Below are 23,033 nucleotides of genomic sequence, written 5' to 3' on the forward strand. Positions count from 1 at the left end.
TTCGATTTTCTCATTTCTATTTTGGTCAATGCCTTCTGGGTTTAGAACACATTTGAAATGTAATTAATATGAGCATTTTTAAACTAGTAATCTCTGAGCAGTTCAAATTACATGAAGACTTAAACCGATACATTAAAAGCCAAAGATTTCTTTCATTTATTTGTCTTTTAAAAATGCAATTTTTTTTATCATCAAGGTTAACGAATACACTAAAAAAATTATGCATCGACTTTCAGAACGAGAGAAAGACTAATTCCCACTGGAAACTGATGTTCAGTAACTTTTCCTGCAGACATGGAATAATACATTCAGAACTAACTATGAGATGCAGGAACCTGACACTCCAAATGATACATCCTGTAAGAGATTTTTTAAATAAATAATTCCATTTGGAAACAGCTTCATGACGTTTTATTCATATCTTTCGCATCTTGTGGAGAACCCCGTTCGCAGGAACTGAAGCACAGCCCCAGCAGTACCATTAGGAATTCATCAAATTAATATTTTTATATGTTATTGAATTAGATATGTGCATGCGGATTAAGTATCGCCTCAGGATTTTTAGAAACCTGCCGAAAAAGGAGAACTAATGTTGCTACCCTGTGGTGGCTGCACTTATTTGATCTCCAATATACCAGTTACTGGGGAGGATAACATTATGAGCTATCCAGCAAACTTTTAAAGATGCTGCTTACTTAAGACAGAGAGCTAGTGTGGTGTAAGATCCATGGGACAGGGCCTTGTCTTTTTCTCTCTAAGTTATAATGCATCAGGGCACAGATTTGGAGGTTTACAAGATTCTGCATGGGATAAAGAAGGTAGAGAAAGAAGTACTTTTCTCCCTTTCTCACAATACGAGAACTCGTGGACGTTCAATGAAATTGCTGAGCCGTCAGGTTAGAACTGATAAAAGGAAGTACTTCTTCCTCCAAAGGGTGATTAACACATGGAATTCACTGCCACAGGAGGTGGTGGCGGCTGCAAGCATAGACAGCTTCAAGAGGGGATTGGATCAACATATGGATCAGAGGTCCATCAGTGGCTATTAGCCACAGTGTATTGTTGGAACTCTCTTTATGATGAGTGATGATCAGAATGAAGCTCTGTATTCTTGGTGCTTGGGGGGGGGGGCACAGTGGGAGGGCTTCTAGTTTCCTAGTCCCACTGGTGGACCTCCTGATGGCACCTGGGTTTTTTGGTCACTGTGTGATACAGAGTGTTGGACTGGATGGGCCATTGACCTGATCCAACATGGCTTCTCTTATGTTCATAGATGGCACACAGTTCACAAATAACCTTCAACGCACTACAAACTGTCATGAAGGAAGAGCTGTGTCAAGTACGCAGGTCATAAGCCATTTAATGCTTAGAGTCTCTTAATGGCTGGCACGGAAGAGAATGCTCTTTTCCCTGCACCCACGGCTGTAGCCTAATTGTACAACAGGCAATAGAAACAGAGGGGAAATTTTCACACATATGCATACACATCCCATGCATGGACATTTGTTTGCAATGAGAGTGAACGTCTCTAACATGAAGCTTCAAACTGTCAAGAAGCAGGAGCCATATCTGATGTGAGCCAGTACAAGCAATTCCTAGTAGCTACTAGGGTGGTTGGGGAGGGACAGTGGCTCAGTGGTAGAGCATCTGCTTAGTAAGCAGAAGGTCCCAGGTTCAATCGCCAGCATCTCCAACTAAAAAGGGTCCAGGAAAATAGGCATGAAAAACCTCAGCTTAAGACCCTGGAGAGCTGCTGCCAGTCTGAGTAGACAATACTGACTTTGATTGACCAAGGGTCTGTATCAATATAAGGCAGCTTCACATGTTCATCCATGTTCATATGTTCACAATCTAGGTGTCAGAGGGTGGGGGGCCAACAGCAGAGCCAGAAGTACCCAGGGGTACACTCTAGGGCAGTGTTTCTCAGATTGGAATCTGGGGATCTGTGGGGATTCACAAGCCCATCCAGCTAACATGAAAATGGAGCTCCCTTAGTTCCTAAGAATGGGGATAGGGAATCTCCACCTCAAGGGAAAGGGATGCAAAGGGTGGAAGGCTGCATACCTTCCAGATCAGAGAACTAGCCTGAACACAGCACTGGCTGGTTGCTGAAAACTAACAGTTCTAATGGAGTAATAACAGTACTTCTGGTATAAAAATTCGTTTTAGTAAAAAAAACTGGTTTTCAGTCTATTTTTTGATATAAAGAATTCTGGCACAGAAAGAGACAAGTGCCACTCTGCATTCATATACACGAAAAGTCAATAGTGGTCTTCAATTTAATACTGAAAGCTGAGGTTTCATGTAATGTTGATCTTTTCTGTGTGAAGCTCGAAAGATTTTACTGGCATTCTCCCCACCTTCTTTTAGGTGACCTTCATTTAGAAGTTATGAACTAATATGGAAGCAGACTGCTGTCTCCACCACAAAATCCCTTCCAATTAAGGGTGAGAGTGATTAGAAATTGGGATCCTGGTCTTTTGGCGAGCCAGTGTGGTATAATGCTAAGAGTGTCAGATTAGTATCTGCCAAATCTGCATTCGAATTGCCACTTGTGTCATGGAAGCTTGGGCCAATCATGGTCTCTCAGCCAAACCTCATAGGGCTATTGTGAGGATAAAATAGACAACAAGAGGAGGATGTAAGCAGCCATCGGTCACCACTGGGGAGAAAGGCGAGGGGGAAGAGTCTCACTGTAGTTTATATGACAGAAGTGCTGCTGGGATAGAATCATAAGAGTTGGAAGGGACCTCCAGGATCATCTAGTCCAACTTCCTGCACAATGCAGAAAACTCACAAATACCTCCCCCAAAATTCACAGTATCTTCATTGCTGTCTGATGGCCATCTAGCCTCTGTTTAAAAACCTCCAAGGAAGGAGAGCCCACCATAAGAGAAGCCATGTTGGATCAGGCCAATGGCCCATCCAGTCCAACACTCTGTGTCACACAGTGGCCAAAAATACACACACACACAAACACACTGTGGCTAATAGCCACTGATGGACCTCTGCTCCATATTTTTATCTAACCCCTTCTTGAAGCTGTCTATGCTTGTAGCCGCCACCACCTTCTGTGGCAGTGAATTCCACATGTTAATCACCCTTTGGGTGAAGAAGTACTTCCTTCTATCTGTTTTAACCTGACTGCTCAGAAATTTCATTGAATGCCCACGAGTTCTTGTATTGTGAGAAAGGGAGAAAAGTACTTCTTTCTCCATCCCATGCATAATCTTGTAAACCTTTATCATGTCACCCCGCAGTCGATGTTTCTCCAAGCTAAAGAGCTCCAACCACCTCCTGAGGAAGCCTGTTCCACTGAGGAACCGCTCTAACGGTCAGGAAGTTCTTCCTAATGTTGAGCCGGAAGCTCTTTTGATTTAATTTCCACCCACTGGTTCTGGTCCTACCTTCCGGGGCCACAGAAAACAATTCCACAGAAGAAGACAGAAACAGGATGTATGTGGCTTGACAACAAACTATCCACCATATTTCGGGAGCCAGCGAGGAACACCCTAAAGCCTGGGGTTCTATGGAAATCTTTAAATTAAAAATGTGGGTCCTGAGGTTTGATGACTGCTGCCAGGGACAGTCGCTGTCTATAATGAGTGGTCCTATCCCTGCTGACTATGATTTCCTTCAGTCTTGCTGGGATCTGGTCTCATTCAAAATACCACATCCAGTCCGAGTAAGAGACCGAGTAAGCAGAATAAGGTTCATATGAACATTTTTTTCGACGTGAAACTGGGATGCACTCTTCATTTTTTTTTTTAATTTGCTGGCAGCCCCAACCCCACTTACAAGTGTCACACACTCTGCGTCTCAGATTGCATCTCTGGCTGATGATGAAAGAGGGCAGCAGGTTGCAATCAAGTAATGCGCGTGTGCATCCACAGCTTCGTTGCTTTTCTGCTAGCCAAGAATCCAGCAAATCTCTGCCTCCTAGATAAGCCTTCCCAAGTCTGGATCACACTGGCATTGCGCGTGTGTGTTTAACTGCTGTCAAGTTGCTTCCGATTTATGGCAAATCTATCAATTAATGTCCTCCCAAATGTCCTACTGCTAACAGCCTTGCTCAGATCTCGCAAAGCGAAGGCCGTGGCTTCCTTTATAGCGTCAATCCATCTCAGTTTGGTGTAGTGGTTAAGTGTGCAGACTCTTGTCTGGGAGAACCGGGTTTGATTCCCCACTCCACCACTTGCAGCTGCCGGAATGGCCTTGGGTCAACCATAGCTATTGCAGGAGTTGTCCTTGAAAGGGCAGCTTCTGTGAGAGCTCTCTCAGCCCCACCCACCTCACAGGGTGTCTGTTGTGGGGGGAGACGATATAGGAGATTGTAAGCCGCTCTGAGTCTCTGATTCAGAGACGGGCGGGGTATAAATCTGCAGTCTTCTTCTTCTGTCTTCCTCTTTTTCTGCTGCTGGCATTACCTCGCATAACTTCAAGACTCTACGGGAATCTGAAGTCAGCATCTTTCAAGTATGCACTGACAGCTATATTAAGGTAGAGGCCTCTAAGACTGGCTGCCGAAGCGGGGGCGGTGGTAATGAATTTCCTTAGAAGGGAAGCGGCAATTAAATCTCCATTTGTTAATTATAACAAGACCACGACACACATGTTTGATTGTTGAATAGGAGCTTCCAGACCAATTTTTGGAGCGCTTAGTTGGCAGCAGCATTAGCCACAACACTAGGACCGCAGCCAGACAACTGCTTAGATTATAAGCATCTTTGTAAATTCAGCGTTTGGTAACAAAAATTCAAATGAGAAGTCTTTGCAGCCTAATTTAGCCCCAAAACTTAATAGTGCACACTTGGGATTGATTCTTGGGGTGCTTATAAATGCAGCATGAAAGGGAGTTAAGCTCTCTTTCAACGCTGCCACTTGATAGCCAGAGGAATCCCTTAAAATCAACATCGCAATGTTCAGGACAAATTTGTGCACTGTGGGTAATTCATTTCACGACCAGCCAGCTTTTTTTATTTTAATGCTACATTTCCATTTTCATACGTTCATAAGCATCTGGTTAAGCGATACAGCGTGCTTTAATGTTACTTATGAACGTACGAAACTGCCTCATATTGGATTACTGGGTCCATCTAGCTCAGAAAACAGCTAGTCCAACTGGAAGTTGTTCTCAAGGGTCCCAGGCAGAAACAAACAGATTCTCTCAGAGATCTTTTAAGCAGAGATGCCAGGGACTGACTCTGACGAAGAAAGAAGAGATGGTTTTTATACTCTGGCTTTCCTCTATCCAAAGAGTCTCAAGGCGGCTTACAATCACCTTCCCTTCCTCTCCCCACAACAGACACCTCGTGATGAGAGAGTTCGGAGAGAACTGTGACTGACCCAATGGCACCCAGCTGGCTTCCTGTGGAGGAATGAGGAATAAAAGCTGGCTCTTTCCAGATTAGTCTGCTGCTCTTTAACCACTACACTACACTGGCTCTCTAGGATTTTTTTTTAACAAGCAAAGCATGCATTGTATCATGCACCTAAATAAAGCCATTAGGCTGATAAGCTTTCTGTAGAACTGGACACGATCCAGGTACATTATCTTTCCAGAAGTACATTTTTTTTTTTTTACCTTGCTTGGCTTCCAGCTCCTCCTGCGTAAGCTGAGGCTTCTTCTCTTCAGCGGCGTTACTGGACATGGCAAACACCACACTGCTATTGGACGTGCCGTGTGTGTTTTCGTGGCCTTCCTTTCCTTCTTCTCCCTCCTCGTCGCTGTCGTCATCAAGCTTCACCCGGTTTTTCTCCAAGGGAAGCAGGTCATTTTCTTTGGCTTTGATTGCAAAGCTTATTGGTGCAAATGATGCTGTTAAAAATGGCAAGGAAGAAGTCATGATACTGTTCGTGGTGCAATCTTTACTGATTACTGCATAGCTCAAGAACTGGGTAACCGGGAGAGGCTGGTATAATCAAGAATTATCACTGATCCCCTATTGTCTCTTAAAGCGACAGTCTTAGCACTGAGAAATTAATGAGGAAAGAAAAGAGATTAATGTGAAAAGCTGGGAAAGGTGCCTTCCTCCACCCATTTCTGTAAAAGAACGGCACCCCTCCTCTCTTCATCGGCAGACGACTGAATGCTCTATTAACAGCACCCTCTCTTTTAAAAAGGAACCAACATATTGTAAACTGGTATTGTTTAAAAGGAAGCAACGACAAATTAAAACTAAGGCAACTTTATTCACTAGTTTTAATGGCTACTTAAAAAGAAAGGAAGACAAATGCCCCCCTCCCCCCAAAAAGTACCTCCCAGCACACCCTGCAAATTCAGCGCTGCTCTGAATCTTGGATTCTTAGCCCATAAACTGATACTAGATCTGGTGACGAAAGAAAACCTCCACATTCAGAGGCAGTAAGCCTCTGGAATCCAGGGCTAGGAGGCAATGTTCGAAGAAGATCTTCACATCTGTGCCCTGTTTGTTGGCACTTCAGGGCAACTGGCTAGCCGCTTTGCGAAACAGCATATTGGGCTAGGTGGACCACTGGTTTGATCCATCTTATGAAGATCTGAAGTTAATAACTGCTAGAGACTTGGAGGAGGTGGTGGCAGCTACAGGCATAGCCAGCTTCAAGAGTGGATTGGACAAACATAGGGAGCAGAGGTCCATCAGTGGCTATTAGCCACAGCATACTGTTGGAACTCTCTGTCTGGGGCAGGGATGCTCTGGATTCTGGGTGCTTTGGGGGGCACAGTGGGAGGGCTTCTAGTGTCCTGGCCCCACTGATGGACCTCCTGAAGGCACTTGGTTTTTTTGGACACTCTGTGACACAGAGTGTTAAGACTGGATGGGCCATTGGCCTGATCCAACATGGCTTCTCTTATGTTCTTATGTGGCACGGAGTGTTGGACTGGATGGGCTATTGGCCTGATCCAACATGGCTTCTCTTATGTTTTTATGTGGCACAGAGTGTTGGACTGGATGGGCTATTGGCCTGATCCAACATGGCTTCTCTTATGTTCTTATGTGACACAGAGTGTTGGACTGGATGGGCCATTGGCCTGATCCAACATGGCTTCTCTTATGTTCTTATGAGTCGCAAAACGAGGCTAGAGGACCAACATCCCATGGAAGCCTGCACACAACTAGGCAGCCTGCGAAGGGAATCCTCTGGCCCCTGATGCCTGCCATCCTCATCCACCTTCTCCTCCTGGTTTGGAGGGAATGCATGGGTCAGTGACAAGGAGAAGCAGCAGTAGAAGCCACCTGATGGGCTGGCTGGCTCTCTCCTGCTGTAGGTGGAAGAAGCCATTAGGTACAGAAAAGGCAAGCAATAGCTGCTTCTGTACATCATTGCCAGTGCTTGCTTGTATGCCTTCTCAGTCAGGGGAAGAACAGAAAACTGCTTCCTCCTTTCTCGCTCATCTACTTTCTTTGAAGGCAGCAAGGAGCACCGGCCTGCGCGGGAGCAGAATGTGGCACTTCCTGGCAAAGGTGGTGGTGAGAAGAAGAAGAATTGCAGATTTATACCCCGCCCTTCTCTCTGAATCAGAGACTCAGAGCGGCTTACAATCTCCTATATCTTCTCCCCGCACAAGACACCCTGTGAAGTAGGTGGGGCTGAGAGGGCTCCCACAGCAGCTGCCCTTTCAAGAACCTCTGCCAGAGCTATGGCTAACCCAAGGCCATTCCAGAAGAGCCCACTGAAACTCCTCTTCTGGCCCAGAGTCTACTCTGACAAGTTAGGGCTGGGATTCTCAAAGGGCAGATGTTTGTAAGTTTCATCAAAATCTCAAATGAGAATAAATATATGCTTTCACAACTCACACTAATTTAAAAAGCAGAGGCGGCACCACGACAATGTAAAGTGAAAGGCACCATTTGTGTGCGCGAGTATATAGCTCAAAACACACAAATATCCAATGCAATATTGCTAAATAGCAGCCCTGTGGCGCAGTGTGGTAAAGCTGCAGTACTGCAGTCCGAGCTCTCTGCTCACAACCTGAGTTCGATCCCGGTGGAAGCTGGGTTCAGGTAGCCGGCTCGAGGCTGACTCAGCCTTCCATCCTTCCGAGGTGGGTAAAATGAGTACCCAGCTTGCTGGGGGGGAAGTGTAGATGCCTGGAGAAGGCAATGGCAAACCACCCCCCGTAAAAAGTTTGCTGTGAAAACGTCGTGACGCGACGTCATCCCAGAGTCAGAAATGACTGCTTGCACAGGGGACTACCTTTATCTTTAATATATATATATATATATATATATATATATATATATATATTGCAAAAGCTCAGATTCTATGATTTAAAAGATAATCGGAAAAGGTTATCTGTCAACTGCTGGCACTGCATGCTCGGCTTCAGCTCTTGCCTCTGTTGTAAACAGCCACTTCCGTGAAACGCCTGCCTTTCTAACTCCTCTTCCGGCTACGGATGAATTAAAAAAATAAGCTCATTTTCGCCAGATAACATCACTCGCCTGCTTTACACATACAGGTATGTGTGGCTTTGAGCCTTAGCCATACTTAGCATCCCTTCCTCCAGACTCGGGAGAAAGAATTATGAACTGATAAGAGGTGTTTAGAATGGTAACTTTACTGCAACTGTAATTCTTGAGGACATCGCCAACACTTTCATCTATCATTTCTATAGCGCTTCTAAAGTGCAACTACTGTTAAAATCTTTGCTTTGTTCATTCTTGCAATAACACTCATGTGACAGTTAAAATGGAGGGTGCCCAGTCAGAAGCTGAGGCTGAGAATGGTAGATTCACAAGCCAAAAAAAGCAAGAAAAAAGCACATGGTCTAATATCTATCTACCGCTGAAGTGCAAACTGGTGTGGTCCTTGAGACAAGTCTTGACAGGGCTCTCGCTTGTAGCTGAGAGCTACAAGCGAGCAGCTCTCAGTACTCTGAAGAAAGAAGACGGTACATACACAAGAGGATTTTATGGGGATTATGAATTGGTGGGAGCGCTGTGCCAAGGTTCCTTTGAAGTGACAACAAAAGGACCTTAAATTTCAGGTAGGGTCATGCCAATCTCGTAACAAGTTAGTGGCTCAGTTCAGGGCCAAAGTACATGATATGTTTTGCAATGAGCCAGGTTTGGGTTGACTGGACACAACCTGCTTGCACTGCAGCTATACAGCAGATTCAGCGAACATTTTTTTAAAACCCAGGGGATCTTGATTGGCCTGGGACTGCAGCAGGGGAGAGGGAAGGCCCCAGTGGAGAGTTACTGGCATAACTTTGGAGCTGCACACGCTCAAAATACTCCACATCAAGTTCCAAATTTATGCAAGTAACTCCCCCCAAGTAACTCTACCACCAAACCCATGGTGGCCTTAACCAAACTTTAGAGCCTAAACTGAGGCTAGAGCTTCCAAATCACAAGATGGAGTTACTTATTTTCTTTCATTTTCCATTTATTCAGCACTTCTACGGTTCAGAGTATCTGGAAGTGCAACAATAGCTATACCAAGGGTGGCCAAATTGCAGCTCAAGAGCTGTGTGTGACTCTTTCACGCATATTGTGTGGTTCTCAAAGCCCTACCGCCCCGTTGGCCAGCTCAGAAAAGACATTTCTCTCTTTAATTCACTTCTTCAAGCCAAGCCAGTCAGTGGCTTGGAGAATGCATTTAAAGTTGCTTTCTTTCCACCTCTCCCTCCTCTCATCTTCCTTCCTTCCAAATCTGATGACCATGTATTTGAGGCTCTCAAATATCTAATGTTTATTCTATGCAGTTAAGCAAGTCTGGCCACCAATGTTTTGCCAATTCAAACGTCACAATGAAACACGGTTTGCAGGATTTCTGAGCTTCTGATTCTGGCTTGCTGGTTGATCACAAATCATGGCTTGTCCATTCAGACTGCAAGCTACAGCCACTGATTAAGCTTCCTTAACCCCGGTTTGATGTGATCTCTGCACTGAGCCAGGGGCTGTGCTGGAATCAGTCCTCTCATATCTGCCTCCCAGATGAAAGCCACTCTTCTGCTGCAATATAATCTCTGTAGTTACTCAATTTCAAACCCTGAATAAATCCACTTCTTTGCTATGGCTACAAACCGAATAATGTAATGTTTTCTCTTCACGGCTGATTTCTCTTTTCAAGTGTAGCTTCCTCAATTCTGAATCCCGGCTTCCTCACCCTTTCCCTCTAAATCTGATCAACTTGCTCACCAAGATAATTTGCCAGGTTTGCACAATAATATTAGAAGACTTCTTTTAATCTACAGGAAAATTAATTACTTTGGGGGGATTAATTACACTTCAGAAAAGCGGAATTAAATTAACAGCTCGTGCATTCTCTCTGTGTGCAACATTTCAAAGCTGTCTTGGAACTGGCACCAACTGCCAGCTGAACGTTTGTTCCAAAGACCTGTCAAAACCGATGAACACCAACTCCAAGTCCTGATTCTTTTTTCTTTAAAAACCCTATCAATTTTACACAGCAATGGGTTGGCAGCAGTCTCCCCCCCCCACCACCACAATTAAAAGCAAATGCAAAGGATGGCCTGCACAACTTTCTTTTAACCTTCGTGTTGCCTGCTGTGGAAAAACTCTGAACCTCCTAGCTCTCTGAACGAAGGACACAGCAATTTCAGCAGGCAGGCACACAGCGACTTATCGGAATAGTTTATGAACTGGGCAGCTGCAGCAATGATGACTAGTTATTTTTATTTGGTTTGATTTATATCCCGCCCTCCCTGCCAGAGCAGGCTCAGGGTGGCTTACATGTCCAGGTATATACACGAAATGTAAAAGTACACTAAAAAGACATAAAAACATAAAATCATAAAAGTCAAAACATTTCAAGCGCTATATTAATCTTTGGATGGCAATCTGTTCGATAAGCAGCTTTTCAATCCGGTTTTCGTCACGAGATGGAGATGGTTCTTGTCGCCCTCACAGATGACCTCCAGAGTCATCTGGATAGAGGCGGTTCGGCAGTGCTGATGCTTTTAGACCTGTCAGCCACGTTCGACACGGTGGATCATCAGTTACTGACCCACCGTCTTGCTGACGCTGGGATACAGGGGTCGGCCTTACAGTGGCTCTGTGAAGCCCCCCCCCCGAACATAGCTCCATTTAGCCTTGTCCTGTCTACATCTGGCAGCTGTTCATCCTTCACTGATAACGCTTGACCCTTCCTACTCAAACTCCTCATCCCCCACCCCCTTCCATGCAGTTTCACAACCGCCATCTTCAGCTCTCCTCACAGTTTAAGAATCAGGCGGCTGGAACGTATGCAACAATTAATACTGCAATACACTTGCTTCTTGGCTGGTCCAAAATTTGCAAAGAAATATTAAGGAGGGGGAGAAGAGGAGTGGAGGAGAGGCAGCTGCGGGACTGGCAAGTCGTTCTTTTCTAGGCTCTCCTTGTCTGACATTCTGAACTGTTTACTTGGACCCTGATCCAAAAGGTACTTGCGGCTTTTAGCATGCAAGTTCAGAGATTGAATAAGATGCCAAAAATTAAACGCTGCTACCAAGAGCAAGATATATGCCCTACCCTCTGCAATCACCCTGTCAGACAAACGGCTTCCTAAAAAGGAAAGTATTTTCTGCACCATCTCAACTGTGGGGGAGGGAGTACTAATGCACTCTTCTCAACTCATGCTGTGATTCTATTTTAATTTTATTTTATTACACTTACGTCCTGCCTTTCTTCCACCATGAAACTGAAGGCTTACCCCTCATGTTCCCAGGCAGCCTCCCATCCTTGCTTTGACCAGACCCAGATCTGAGCAGCTTCAACTAGATTACAGAATCTTGTGCTTTCAAACCATACCCTGGGTGGCTTATGCTGATTTACAGGGTGTAAGCCCTGGTGAACTAAGTGGGATTTTTTCTAAAAACACACTTAAGGGTGGGTTGCAAAACTGACTAAATGAAACAGGTGTTTATGTTTTACCTGTACTTTACTGGGAAGACAGGAGAGAGCATATATGAAACTCACCATAGAATAAGCATTTCCTACTTCTCAGGAATTCTTACACTTTATCTGCCCACAGATGAATAAATGAAATCTGCAACTGATCCGTTCCTATTTTCCTTTGATCATTCTGCACATACGCTCAAAGACCCCTGAAGTGCTCTGTAGTACACTTTAGATATCAAAGTCTGAAACCCCAAAAATTAAACAGCAGAAATCGGACCCACGGATGCTCCAGAGGTTTATCACTAGCTTCTAGATGAGTCCAAGTGTCCCAAGAGCAGCTAGCTAACAGACGGTTAGAAAAAAAGAACAAAATTTAAGAGGTATTTGGATTCTCCTGATAACACCAACATACCTTTAATCAGTTTGCCATCACTGGCAAGTTTGCTGGCAGTTAGGTCCTTTTTATTACTCCCTTGACCATCAGCATCGGCATCCTCAGATCCAGAGTCGGCAGGAAACTGAGCTTCTGAAGGTGCGCCATTGGCAGGATCAACAGGAGCATCCTCTGGTGAAGGTATAACCTGCTTCAAGACGACAACGCAAAGATGTGTGTCATTTCCCAATTGAGACAAAAGTGTACGGCACACTATCAAGGCAGCTGACATTTAAAGCGGGGTTCTCTAATGCGGCCCCCGGTGGGTGCTGTGGCACCTGCAAGTCCTTCCCTGGGCCCCTTAAAGGTAAAGGAAAAGTCCCCTGTGCAAGCACCAGTCGTTTCCGACTCTGGAGTGACGCTGCATCACAATGTTTTCACGGCAGACTTTTTGCGGGATGGTTTTGCCATTGCCTTCCCCAGTCATCCACACTTTCCCCCCAGCAAGCTGGGTACTCATTTCACCAACCTCAGAAAGATGAGTCAACCTCAAGCCAGCTACCTGAACCCAGCTTCTGCCGGGATCGAACTCGGGTCGTGAGCAGAGCTTGGACTGCAATACTGCTGCTTACCACTCTGCGCCACGGGGCTCCTACTTACTGGCTTGTTTATTCAAATGCAAGGTTTTCCACTGGAAGATTAGGAGGGTTGGTAAACACTTGGGCTTTCATTAATCTGTGGTTCACACTCCCAGCTTGCATGAAAGGTGGGTGTTCTGAACCGCCACGCCTTGAAACCAGAAGCCTAGAAATATGAATTTCTCCAGTCTGTAAAACTAGCATGATTCCATGTGGACAATCGCACAAAATCCGGAAAAAACAACTCTTTTGCCATGAAAGAAAGGAACAGTACTATAATTCAGGCTTCCATGTAATACATCCTGAAAAGCTCCTCTTGGGGCAACTGTCACTACTTATATCTTTTTAAAACACCTTTATAAAAGCTACTATACACACTCAGATCAAGCACTTAGGAATGCAACCACTTCAAAACAGGGGTAGAAGAAATATGACTGGATGCTCCCTACAGATCAGAAATTCCCTGGAAAACTAGCATATCAAAATGACCTGAGACAGAATCATGCTCCACAATGCGTTAGCGGTGTTCTCTCTCTCTCTCTATCGGGGGGGGGGGGGGGATGTCCAATACACAACTCCCCACTTGAATTTACAGAGGTTAGCATCAAAGGAGGACTGAACTGTGTACCTTTCCTGAATATGCAACATCACCAGAAGAGTTAATTCCTATTCTGGGGCAAGATAACACAGAGATTTCAGAGTGTTTGCATTCAATTTTAACTAAAATCCTCCAGGATGAATATCTGATTATGTGTGTGACAAAGGCTTCAATAGATTCCAAGAGCGAAACTGTTCTCTATACCAAAGTGTGCATTAACACAAGACTGCCTTATACTGATTCAATGTCAGTACTGCCTATTCAAGACTGACAGCAGCTCTCCAGAGTCTCAGAATGAGGTCTTTTGCATCCCCTACCGCCTGATCCTTTTTACTGGAGATGCCGGGGATTAAACCTGGAACCTTCTACACATCAAGCAGATGCTCTGTCCCGAGCCACGACCTGCCCAACATGCCTGGGCAAAAATGATCAGACCGTTGCATCTTTATAAGTGATGGAAAATAAAATATGCCACACTGCTTTCCTTCCGCGCGGCATTCATGATGGAAGCAATTTGCTTTGACTCGGAAAGAGAATACAAAGCTACTTCAACAGCTGGCTCAATAGCTTCTACTTTCGTTAGGATTTACAGGAATAGCAGCAATCTAAGCAAGACTTCCGAAGTTCCCCCCTCTACAATATTCACAGCATACCTTCTGGGGAATGCCAAGTAAAGAGTGCTATAAACAACAACCAATGAAACACCTGGTCCATCGCACAAGCCAAGGACACAAAATAAGTTCAATCTCAGAAGCTAAGCAGGGTCAGCCCTGGTCATTTTTTGGAAGGAAGATCACCAAGGAATACTAGAATCGTGTGGAGGCAGACAATGGCAAACCACCTCTGCTTGTCTCTTGTTTTGAAAACTTCATGAGGGGTTGGCCTAAACCAGTTACGATTTAACAGCAAAAAAGAGGGAGGTATGTGCTTATCAAGAGGAAACAGTACATGATATATTTGTAACAATCACCCACGTGCAACTATTTTTTGAACCATAAGCATGTAAGATTGAAAACAAATCAGCCAGTATCATAATACCTCTTTACAAATCTATGGGGGAAGCCCTATTTGGAATACTGTGTACAGTTCTTATTACCATGCCTCAAAAAAGGTATTATAGCACAGGAAAAGGTGCAGAAAAAGGCAACCAAAATGGTGAAGGGGATGGAACATCTTCTCTATGAAGAAAGGTTTAAGAGGGTAGGGGCTTTTTAGCTTGAATAAATGACGTTTGAAGGGTGATGCGAAAGAGGCTTACAAAATTATGCATGGGATAGAGAAAGCAGAGAAAGAAGCACTTATCTCCTTTTCTCAGAATACAAGAACTCATAGGCACTCAATGAAATTAATGAGCAGTAGGCTTAGAACAGATAAAAGGAAGTACCTCTTCATCAAAAAGAGTAATTAACATGGAATTCGCTGCTGCAGGAAGTGGTGGTGGTTACAATCACAGACAGCTTCAAAAGGGGACTGGATAAATATATGGAGCAGAGGTCCACCAGTGGCTGTAGCCACAACACAGATGGAATACTGCTGCTGTCGCAGTGATGCTTTGTATTCTTGGGGGGGCAACAATGGGGAGACTTCTGGCCCCACTGGTAGACCTCCTGATGACATCTGGGGTTTGACCCATGTGCTACAGAGTGTTGGACCAGATGGGCCAACATGGCTTCTCTTTAATGTTCTTGTCTTATATTGAATTATCACTGCATTATCCTGTTCTCTGACTAACCACTATTCAATTCTCATAGTTAACAGTCTATAGTAAATCGCTTTTTGTTTTTGTTTTTTACAGCTCTTGTTACAGCTCTTGAGTATTTAGTGTCAGGGTGCAAAGGGCATCATGTGAGGTTACCAATAATGCGGGGGGGGGCATTGCCCAGTAGTAGAACACATGCTTTGCAGGTTCAATTCCTGAGCATCTCCAGACAGAAAATCAAAGGCAGCAATGCTGAGAAAAATACTCCCCTCCCCTCCAAACCCTAGAGCAGGGATGGCCAAACTTGCTTAATTTAAGAGCCACATAGAACAAACATCAGATGTTTGAGAGCCTCAAGACATGAATGTCAGATGTTTGAGGGAAGGAAGGAAAATAGATGGGAAGAGGGATAGAGCTGGAAAGAAAGCAACTTTAAATGCATTCTCCAGGCCACTGGCTGCACAGAACCACACAATATGTATGAAAGAGCCACATGTGGCTCCTGAGCCACAGTTTGGCCATCCCTGAGCTAGAGATTTGCTGCGAGTCAGAATATATTGAATTAGACAGACCTGCAGGCTGAGCTGGCACAAGGCAGCTTCCCGTGTTCATACTTATTGCAGCGTCCTTTCACTGCAAGCAACCATTTTTGTTTCAAGGTGGATTCACCATCACCTGTTGTAGATGACTACAATCTGCCCATGGCCACACAAAAGTTCTCAAAGAGGATACAAGATCTGAACTCTTATCAGAGCTCAAAAAATTTCCTAATGGGTCAACACCACCTTTGACTGCTCTTTGCGGTACACATAATATGCAGAATGGAGAATAACTGCCTAACTTATTGACTTGGCATGAAACTTTAATTTTATCTACCTGTTATTAATGAGCTCAGAGATTTTTTAAGAAAGCGGCTCTGCAGAAAACAGCTGCAATGATTCAAGTGCATCTGACGCTGCTATTTTGTGCCATTATGCTGTTCCAGAGAGTCATTAAAAAGCACTGCGCTAACAGCTCCGTAATAAGAATGTACCAAGTAATTCTAACATAAGAAATGCCTGAGTATAAAGTTGTTGTTTCTTTGAAAAAAACTGAAATCTTTAAAGGAACAATCTTAAAAGTTTAGTTTCACTTATCTGCTACAGCTAATGACACCAATAAAATTTAAGACTATTTGTGGCATGCACTTTTAAGCATCAGTAACTCCCGCTATTAAAAGAGAGAGAGAGAGATGAAAACATTGAGCAATGATAAAATTTAGCTAATAAGAATTTATCCTCCAAGGAAAAAGGGGCCACAAGAGTTAATTGGCTTAATTTATTCAGGGAGGACAGATTTGTGTCCGAGTCTGTTTAGGGAACAAGAGGTGTAAATTAAAGTTGAACATGCGCTGTACAATGAGAGGCAATGAATGTAATCAGGGATTTTTTTTAGCAGGAATGCACAGGAACGCAGTTCCGGCTGGCTTGGTGTCAGGGGATGTGATCTAATAGGCAAATTAGTTGCTGCAGGGCTTTTTCTAGGGGAAAAAAATCTGCAAGAAACAATGGTGATGTCAGGGGTGTGTGGCCTAATATGCAAATGAGTTCCTGCTGGGAACAGTCACCAGGAAGCTGGTTCAGAATGAGTCTCCAACCCAGGATAAAACTGTTAATTTGGACCAGTGGCGGCAGCAACAATCTGAGGTCCTAGATGGGAGGCTTCTCTTAGCCTTACTACTGGGTATGGAAGGAAAGACCTTCTGCACGCAAAACACATGCTACCGAGCTGAAATCCCACCTAACAAGTCACCCTTGGAAGGTCATGTATTCAGAGATCCCAACCATACATTTCTGCATCAGAGGAATACTGGGACATGAAGTGTCCTAAGAAGTGGCCAGACTCTCCCCAGACCACCTTTGGGAGATGCTACCAGTACAACCCTTCTTATACAGATTTCCAACATACTCCACCATCCCTGGCTCCAGGGAACATTTCTTTGACTGTATACTCTAGATCAGGGGTGTCAAACTGCAGCCCAGGGACCGAATCAGGCCCCCAGAAGGCTGCTATCACGCCCCCAAGTAACTGGCTGCCATCTGCTTCCTTCTCCCTCCCTCCCTCTCGCTTCCTTCTGCATCACAGCTTGCTTTGCCAACCTTGCTCAATCGCACAGGAGCTCCAGAGCAAAACCTCTATTTTTTCCATTGGCTGAGGCTCTTCCCTTGGGGAGGAAGGGAGGGAGGGATAGATTGCTTCAAAGGAAGCTCTGGCTCTTTGCTTCATTCCCGGGGGACCAGAAGGGGGAGGAGCCTCAGCCAACAGAAGGAAGAGAGGCTTGGGTCAGTAGCTCTGCTGTGCAGATCAGAGAGCCTGGATTGCATGGGAAAGATACAAAGAAAGCATCTTTAAGACCAACAAGTGCTAATGTTTTAAGTTTAAAAAAAAACCCTTTGTGTTTGTCTGTGTGCTTTATAAAGTTTATATATCTACGACCTGGCATTACATTTTATGATACATGGCCTGGCCCAACAAGGTCTCATTTATGTCAGATCCGGCCCTCATAACAAATTAGTTCGACAACCCTGCTCTAGATCTTCACATGACCCTAGCTTGTCACATGATCCTGCTGTTGCCGTTTTAACTGACAGCTGATCTTCTGCAAGCGTGGTGGCAACAGAACACACATCTCTCAGAACGCATAATTAAATTCTCTGTAGGATTCAGATCTGCACTTCCATTACTGGCTACATGCCCTATGACCCTAAGTGCTGCTCCTCTAACCTTTCATTAATTTGAGTTCCTACATTCAGAATTCCCTGTATCAGCTGGGGCTGAAGGTACTCCACAGCTGCACTGGCTAATTCCAGACGGTAACTCTTCTACAGGCTTCAGCTACTGATGGGGGATGCTAGTCCAACGGAGAAAGAACGAGTTTAATGAACTCTGTATTTTGTTCTATGCCTGTTATCCAGGTGTGAGCATCATAACAAACACACTACTGGAAACACTCTGGATCAAAGAAATCTCAGCCCTGCAGGCTAAGTGGTGTCTTTCATTAGGAGCACGCTATATCTGTGCAGGATTACGTAAGTATGGAACATACGCGGAAACTAGGACAGTTAAAAGGGGTGGAAATAATGATTTTTCACTACTCTACAACTAATGCTATTTTTATTTGCTCTTAAAATACAGTTCCTTTAAGATAGATGGAGATGGGCAGCCGGGTTAGTGTCTGTAGCAGCAGAAAAAGAGCAAGAGTCCATGAGCACCTTTTGAGCTTTTGTGAGCGCTGAAAACCACTGGCAGTGACAAAGCTTGTCACATTTCTTGCCCGGGTCTTCAGAGCTGCCTGCAGCCAATCACAAAGCTCTCCCCATGACAGCAACAGACTCCTCTGCTGTTGATGCTACCACAGGCATAGCAGCAGTGAAGCTATCATGGGGAAGAAGGGGGGAAATTAAGCTAGGAAGGCATCAAGCAGATCTGCAAAACAAGCCAGCAAAGCTCTGTCATCCTACGCTACATTTCCTAGTTATCACATCACAGCTGTCAGACTACTTCCTCCTGTAACAGCAGCGGAGGGCATCTTCCGGGCCGTTCCTTGACCAGGAAAGCTGGGAAAAACAAACTTCAAGCATCTGTACTTTCGTAAGCTGAGCCCTTGAAGCATGCACACTGACTGACTTGCAGTACCTCTATGTGGTATTTTGCTTAGATCTGGCAGAATTCCAAGTATTACATGCAGTCCGTCCTGATTCAAGATAGATTCGGGTGGGCAGCCATGCTGGTCTGAAGCAGCAGAACGAAGACTGAGACTAGTACTAGCTGTAAGCAGCAGGGTTTTACTCCCGGTATAAGCTTTTGTGCGTATGCACACTTCTTCAAATATCTAAGATTAATGAATCTGAAGAAGTGTGAGTGAACATGAAACTCATACCCAAAATAAAGAAGATACTGGATTTCTATCCCGCCCTATACTCTGAATCTCAGAGTCTCAAGAGCGGTCACAATCTCCTTCGCCTGCCCCCTCCCCCCAACACACAACAGACACCCTGCGAGGTGGGTGGGGCTGAGAGGGCTCTCACAGCAGCTGCCCTTTCAAGGACAACCTCTGCCAGAGCTCTGGCTGACCCAAGGCCATTCCAGCAGGTGCAAGTGGAGGAGTGGGGAATCAAAGTCGGTTTTCCCAGATAAGAGTCCCCACACTTAACCGCTACACCAAACTGGCTCTAAGATCAAATTTTGTTGATCTTAAAGGTGCCACTGGACTCACTCTGTTCTGATCCAAGTCTACTAATTTATCAGACTGCTAATCAATAGACAGAGGGATATCTATGTTAACTACCTGGATCCTGGAAGGACAACACAGTGCGAAAATTTAGGAATAGGATTAGGAATGGAAGAACCAGTGTACTGGGCCCCCAATCTTGTGGAACCTGTGAGCACTTTTAGAACATGAAAGCGTGCCACCACAAAACAACTGTTATGCAGGGCCAATCAGAAAAAAATACATGCTGTGCGTTATTGGGGCACTTCTGCTTTAACGAGGTGAAAGAAAGCCAGTATTGATTCTTTGATTTGGGAAAGAGATGCATTTGGAGAAGAACAAATTGGCTTCCTACTGGTGCCATATTGGAAACCACTGGCTTAGAGTATTGAACTAAGACCTGGGGCTGAAATCCCTATTTAGCTTCGAAGCTCATAAACGGACTTTAGGTCAGCAACCTTCTCAATCCAGCCCACCTAAAAGGGTTGCTGGGAAGGTAAAACACAAAGCAGGGGGTTCATGTATGCAATGTGCCGTGAAAGAAAGGTGGGTCGACAATAAGACAGATGAGTTGTGAGAGTCTGAAACTTGCAAGGTAGTGCTAGAAAGCAAGCCCAAGCTTGAAAAACACGATAAGATTATTACAATGCCTCTCACTCACATTGCAGAGTGGCCTAGCCAAGGCGTTCAGGAAGCAAGCAGGCCCAAAAATAGCAGGGGAAGCCAGGTGATGCCTCTCAATTCTTGTCTGACTTTGGGAGAAATGCACTCACAACTGACAAACAGCAGCCTCCATTTCTGAGGGTTGTTGATCACAAAAGTCGGGGATGTGAAAAACCACTTGATGCTAATGGTACACGCGGAATCATTAACAATACTCCTCACTAATAAAACAGGAACTCTTCTCTTAATCTGATTCACTGGTGTACAGTTCAGAACCTCAAAATGTTTTGAGAGCTGCAGATGGAAGCCATTGTTATAAGAAGCATGAGTGCTTTTGCTGTCACTTCAAACTAGGCTGGTGGGCAAATAAAGTGGCTACGAACTACTTCATTACCATGAGCTGTTACTTTCTGAAGAGATGTAGAAATTGAAATGGAAACCATTTTAAATAAATTAAAAGTGCCTTTCTAAAAAAGGCTGACTGATTGCCTCTGAGTAGCCCAATTTTAACAGGTTGGAGAATTCACGATTATGAGAGGTGCACATATTACAGGTTTTAGATTCCAGGTGTTTAAAACAAAACAAAGTGGAAAAAACAGGACACCATCAGCATCTCCTGAAACTCTCTGATGCGCAGAAATAACTGATTTAAGCAGGGAGACGAGACTTATTCTGGCTAATAACTGGCTGCCCTTCAGCCATGAGGAAAGGGGAGGCACACGCATTTGATAAATACAGGGGCTACATTTTAAACTGAGCAAGCATCCAAAGGCCAAAGCCATTGAGTTCTACCAACCAGTCTTATGGAAGCAGAGACATGGGCAAAAGGGTCTTTAATGCAGTGTAAACTGAGGCTTTTATGGAGCCCTTCCATGTCAGCTGCTCGCTCCCCTTGCATAACTCAAACCCTGGAAATAAGCAGCTGAGAGGCTGAAGAGGGAAAGCTCTACCATAGCCTTGGCTGCTACCTGTACATATGAGAAAGCTTTCAGCAATCTAATGGAAGAGGGTGCACTTAGAACTGGGAAATATGCTAGAGGCCAGAAGGAAAGCTGTTTGGATTGAAGCCCCTGGACTGATACTTTCCTATTCCTATCCTTCGCATTTCAGTTGTTTTACCAATTTTTTATTTGGGGGGGGGGGGAGGCATGGCAGAGAAAATCTGTACTGGATTTTCAGTATAATTAGACGGCTGCTTCTCTGACAGACAGCTGAGAAGCGACAACATTACTTTGTGAAATGATTCCTACTTTATTCAGAATCTAATAACTTGAATAAATAAACCTTTATTTACATTTTTGTGCTTTCTCCTTGGTTGCCTCTGCTGCAGTTTTATTCTAGCCACAGTGAAAGTTGCTCAAATGCGGGTTTTTCTCTCCTTTGCTGCTGTTGTCATGTTTAATGTGACCCCCAAAGGGTTTTTATTCCTATAACTTACTCGAGGTGGGGAGGGGGAGTGTCAATTTTCTGACCCTATTCTCACACACCTCAGTCTAGAACTTTTTTTGTCCAGGTTTAAAGCCATACCACAGATAAGTTTAGTGTTTCAACACTGAATGAAGCCATTATTTCAGGCAGAGCTATCGCAATAAGGTACGATTTGGTAATTTTTGATAATACTTAGGCTGTCTGAACATAACCTTTCACCTCCATAGCACAACACTGTCCCAAATAATACACCAGCATTTATTCAGCCTTCCAGAGACTACACGATAATAGGACTTCCCCACTTTCACCTCCTGCTGCAATGCACTAAGCCCTCTCCCCAGTTTCATTCACTGGAGGTCAGTGAACCCTCAAGGACAGCTTACAGGCCAAAGGGGGAGGCCGGAAGGGTCTAGGGTTTGAAATCTCTCTCACACACATATACACACACACAACTCTGCAAATGGAAACATTATTCTGTTAGAGCAGGGGTGGCCAATGGTTGCTCTCCAGATGTTTTTTGCCTACAACTCCCATCAGCCCCAGCCATTGGCCATGCTGGCTGGGGCTGATGGGAGTTGTAGGCAAAAAAAACATCTGGAGAGCTACCACTGGCCACCCCGTGTTAGAGGAAATGCATGACTGAATCCATGCTACTGACATGACAACCCTGAAGAGAGTAACCTGATTTAGTTTCATAAGGCTTTCCCAGGAGAGGAATCAGGGTCCACGAAGCTTGAGCTAGCGTTGCAGGATATTTTAACCTCCCACCGCAGACACCTTTTCAACAGTTGGCTCCAGTGCCCTGCCACAAACTGCTTCTGAAGCCCTCTTCAAATCTCAAGTAGTGTTTGTTCTGTGGTCTGGGAGGTCACTCTAGGAGGAAAACCCACCTCAAGCAGCCTTGACACTAAGCCCGTGGGAATTTACAGTCGTTTCCAACAAGCATCCTCCGATCGGCTTGCCACCTTCCCAGGAACAAGTGTCCCTGCTGAGGAGGATGCTCGGCGGCTCACGTCCCCTGCCCAGGCTCTCAAATGCACTTTGCTTTAGAGAAGGTAAGGAACAGCTGCTTATCATCCTTCTCCCAGCCTCAGTACAAGGAAACCCCCAAGGGGGGGGGGAGCCCTGGGGAGAGTCAAGATCTTCTCTCGTTTGTGCCGCAGTATGGAGAACGTGAGAAGCGGTGTGAGTTTTTGACACCGGCTCTTACCCCAAGAGACTTCCGTCAAGTCTTCTCCATGCAGACTTGCAGAAGGGGAAGGGAAGTTCTGGCAAGCAGTTGGTGCTCCAACTCAAGTGAAAGACCTGTAACTGCAACCCTGAAGAGCACCCGCCAGTCAGAGCGAGACAGCACTGACCCTTGACAGGCCAAGGGTCTGGCTCAGTGTGATGCAGCTTTATGCATACAAACAGCTAGCCCAGTTCCCAAAACAGTCTCTGTTGGGTTGCCTGGTGGCGATTCTTGCCGGCCATAGGAAGGCAAGCAATTTACAAGCCCATTCTAAAACCTCCCTTGAACTCAGGAAGCACTGGCTTCACTGTTTTCTGGATCTG

General features: G+C 44.9%; 1 protein-coding gene across 7 annotated transcripts in view; it reads right to left on the reverse strand.

The window, feature by feature from the left end:
- The window catches only part of SFSWAP (splicing factor SWAP), a 161,023-nt gene that overhangs the window by 75,513 nt on the left and 62,477 nt on the right, over positions 1-23,033 (reverse strand). For 6 of the 7 annotated variants that reach the window (XM_060249084.1, XM_060249087.1, XM_060249083.1 and 3 more), the window contains exons 11-12: positions 12,244-12,415; positions 5,585-5,818 (exon numbers count right to left, since the gene is read on the reverse strand). In XM_060249084.1, coding sequence (XP_060105067.1) covers positions 5,585-5,818; positions 12,244-12,415 — 406 coding nt within the window. The remainder of the gene's footprint in view (positions 1-5,584; positions 5,819-12,243; positions 12,416-23,033) is intronic. The other variant, XM_060249086.1, reaches the window with a different exon arrangement.

This window comes from Heteronotia binoei, chromosome 11 (genome assembly GCF_032191835.1).
Source record: "Heteronotia binoei isolate CCM8104 ecotype False Entrance Well chromosome 11, APGP_CSIRO_Hbin_v1, whole genome shotgun sequence".
Classification (NCBI taxonomy): Eukaryota; Metazoa; Chordata; class Lepidosauria; order Squamata; family Gekkonidae; genus Heteronotia; species Heteronotia binoei.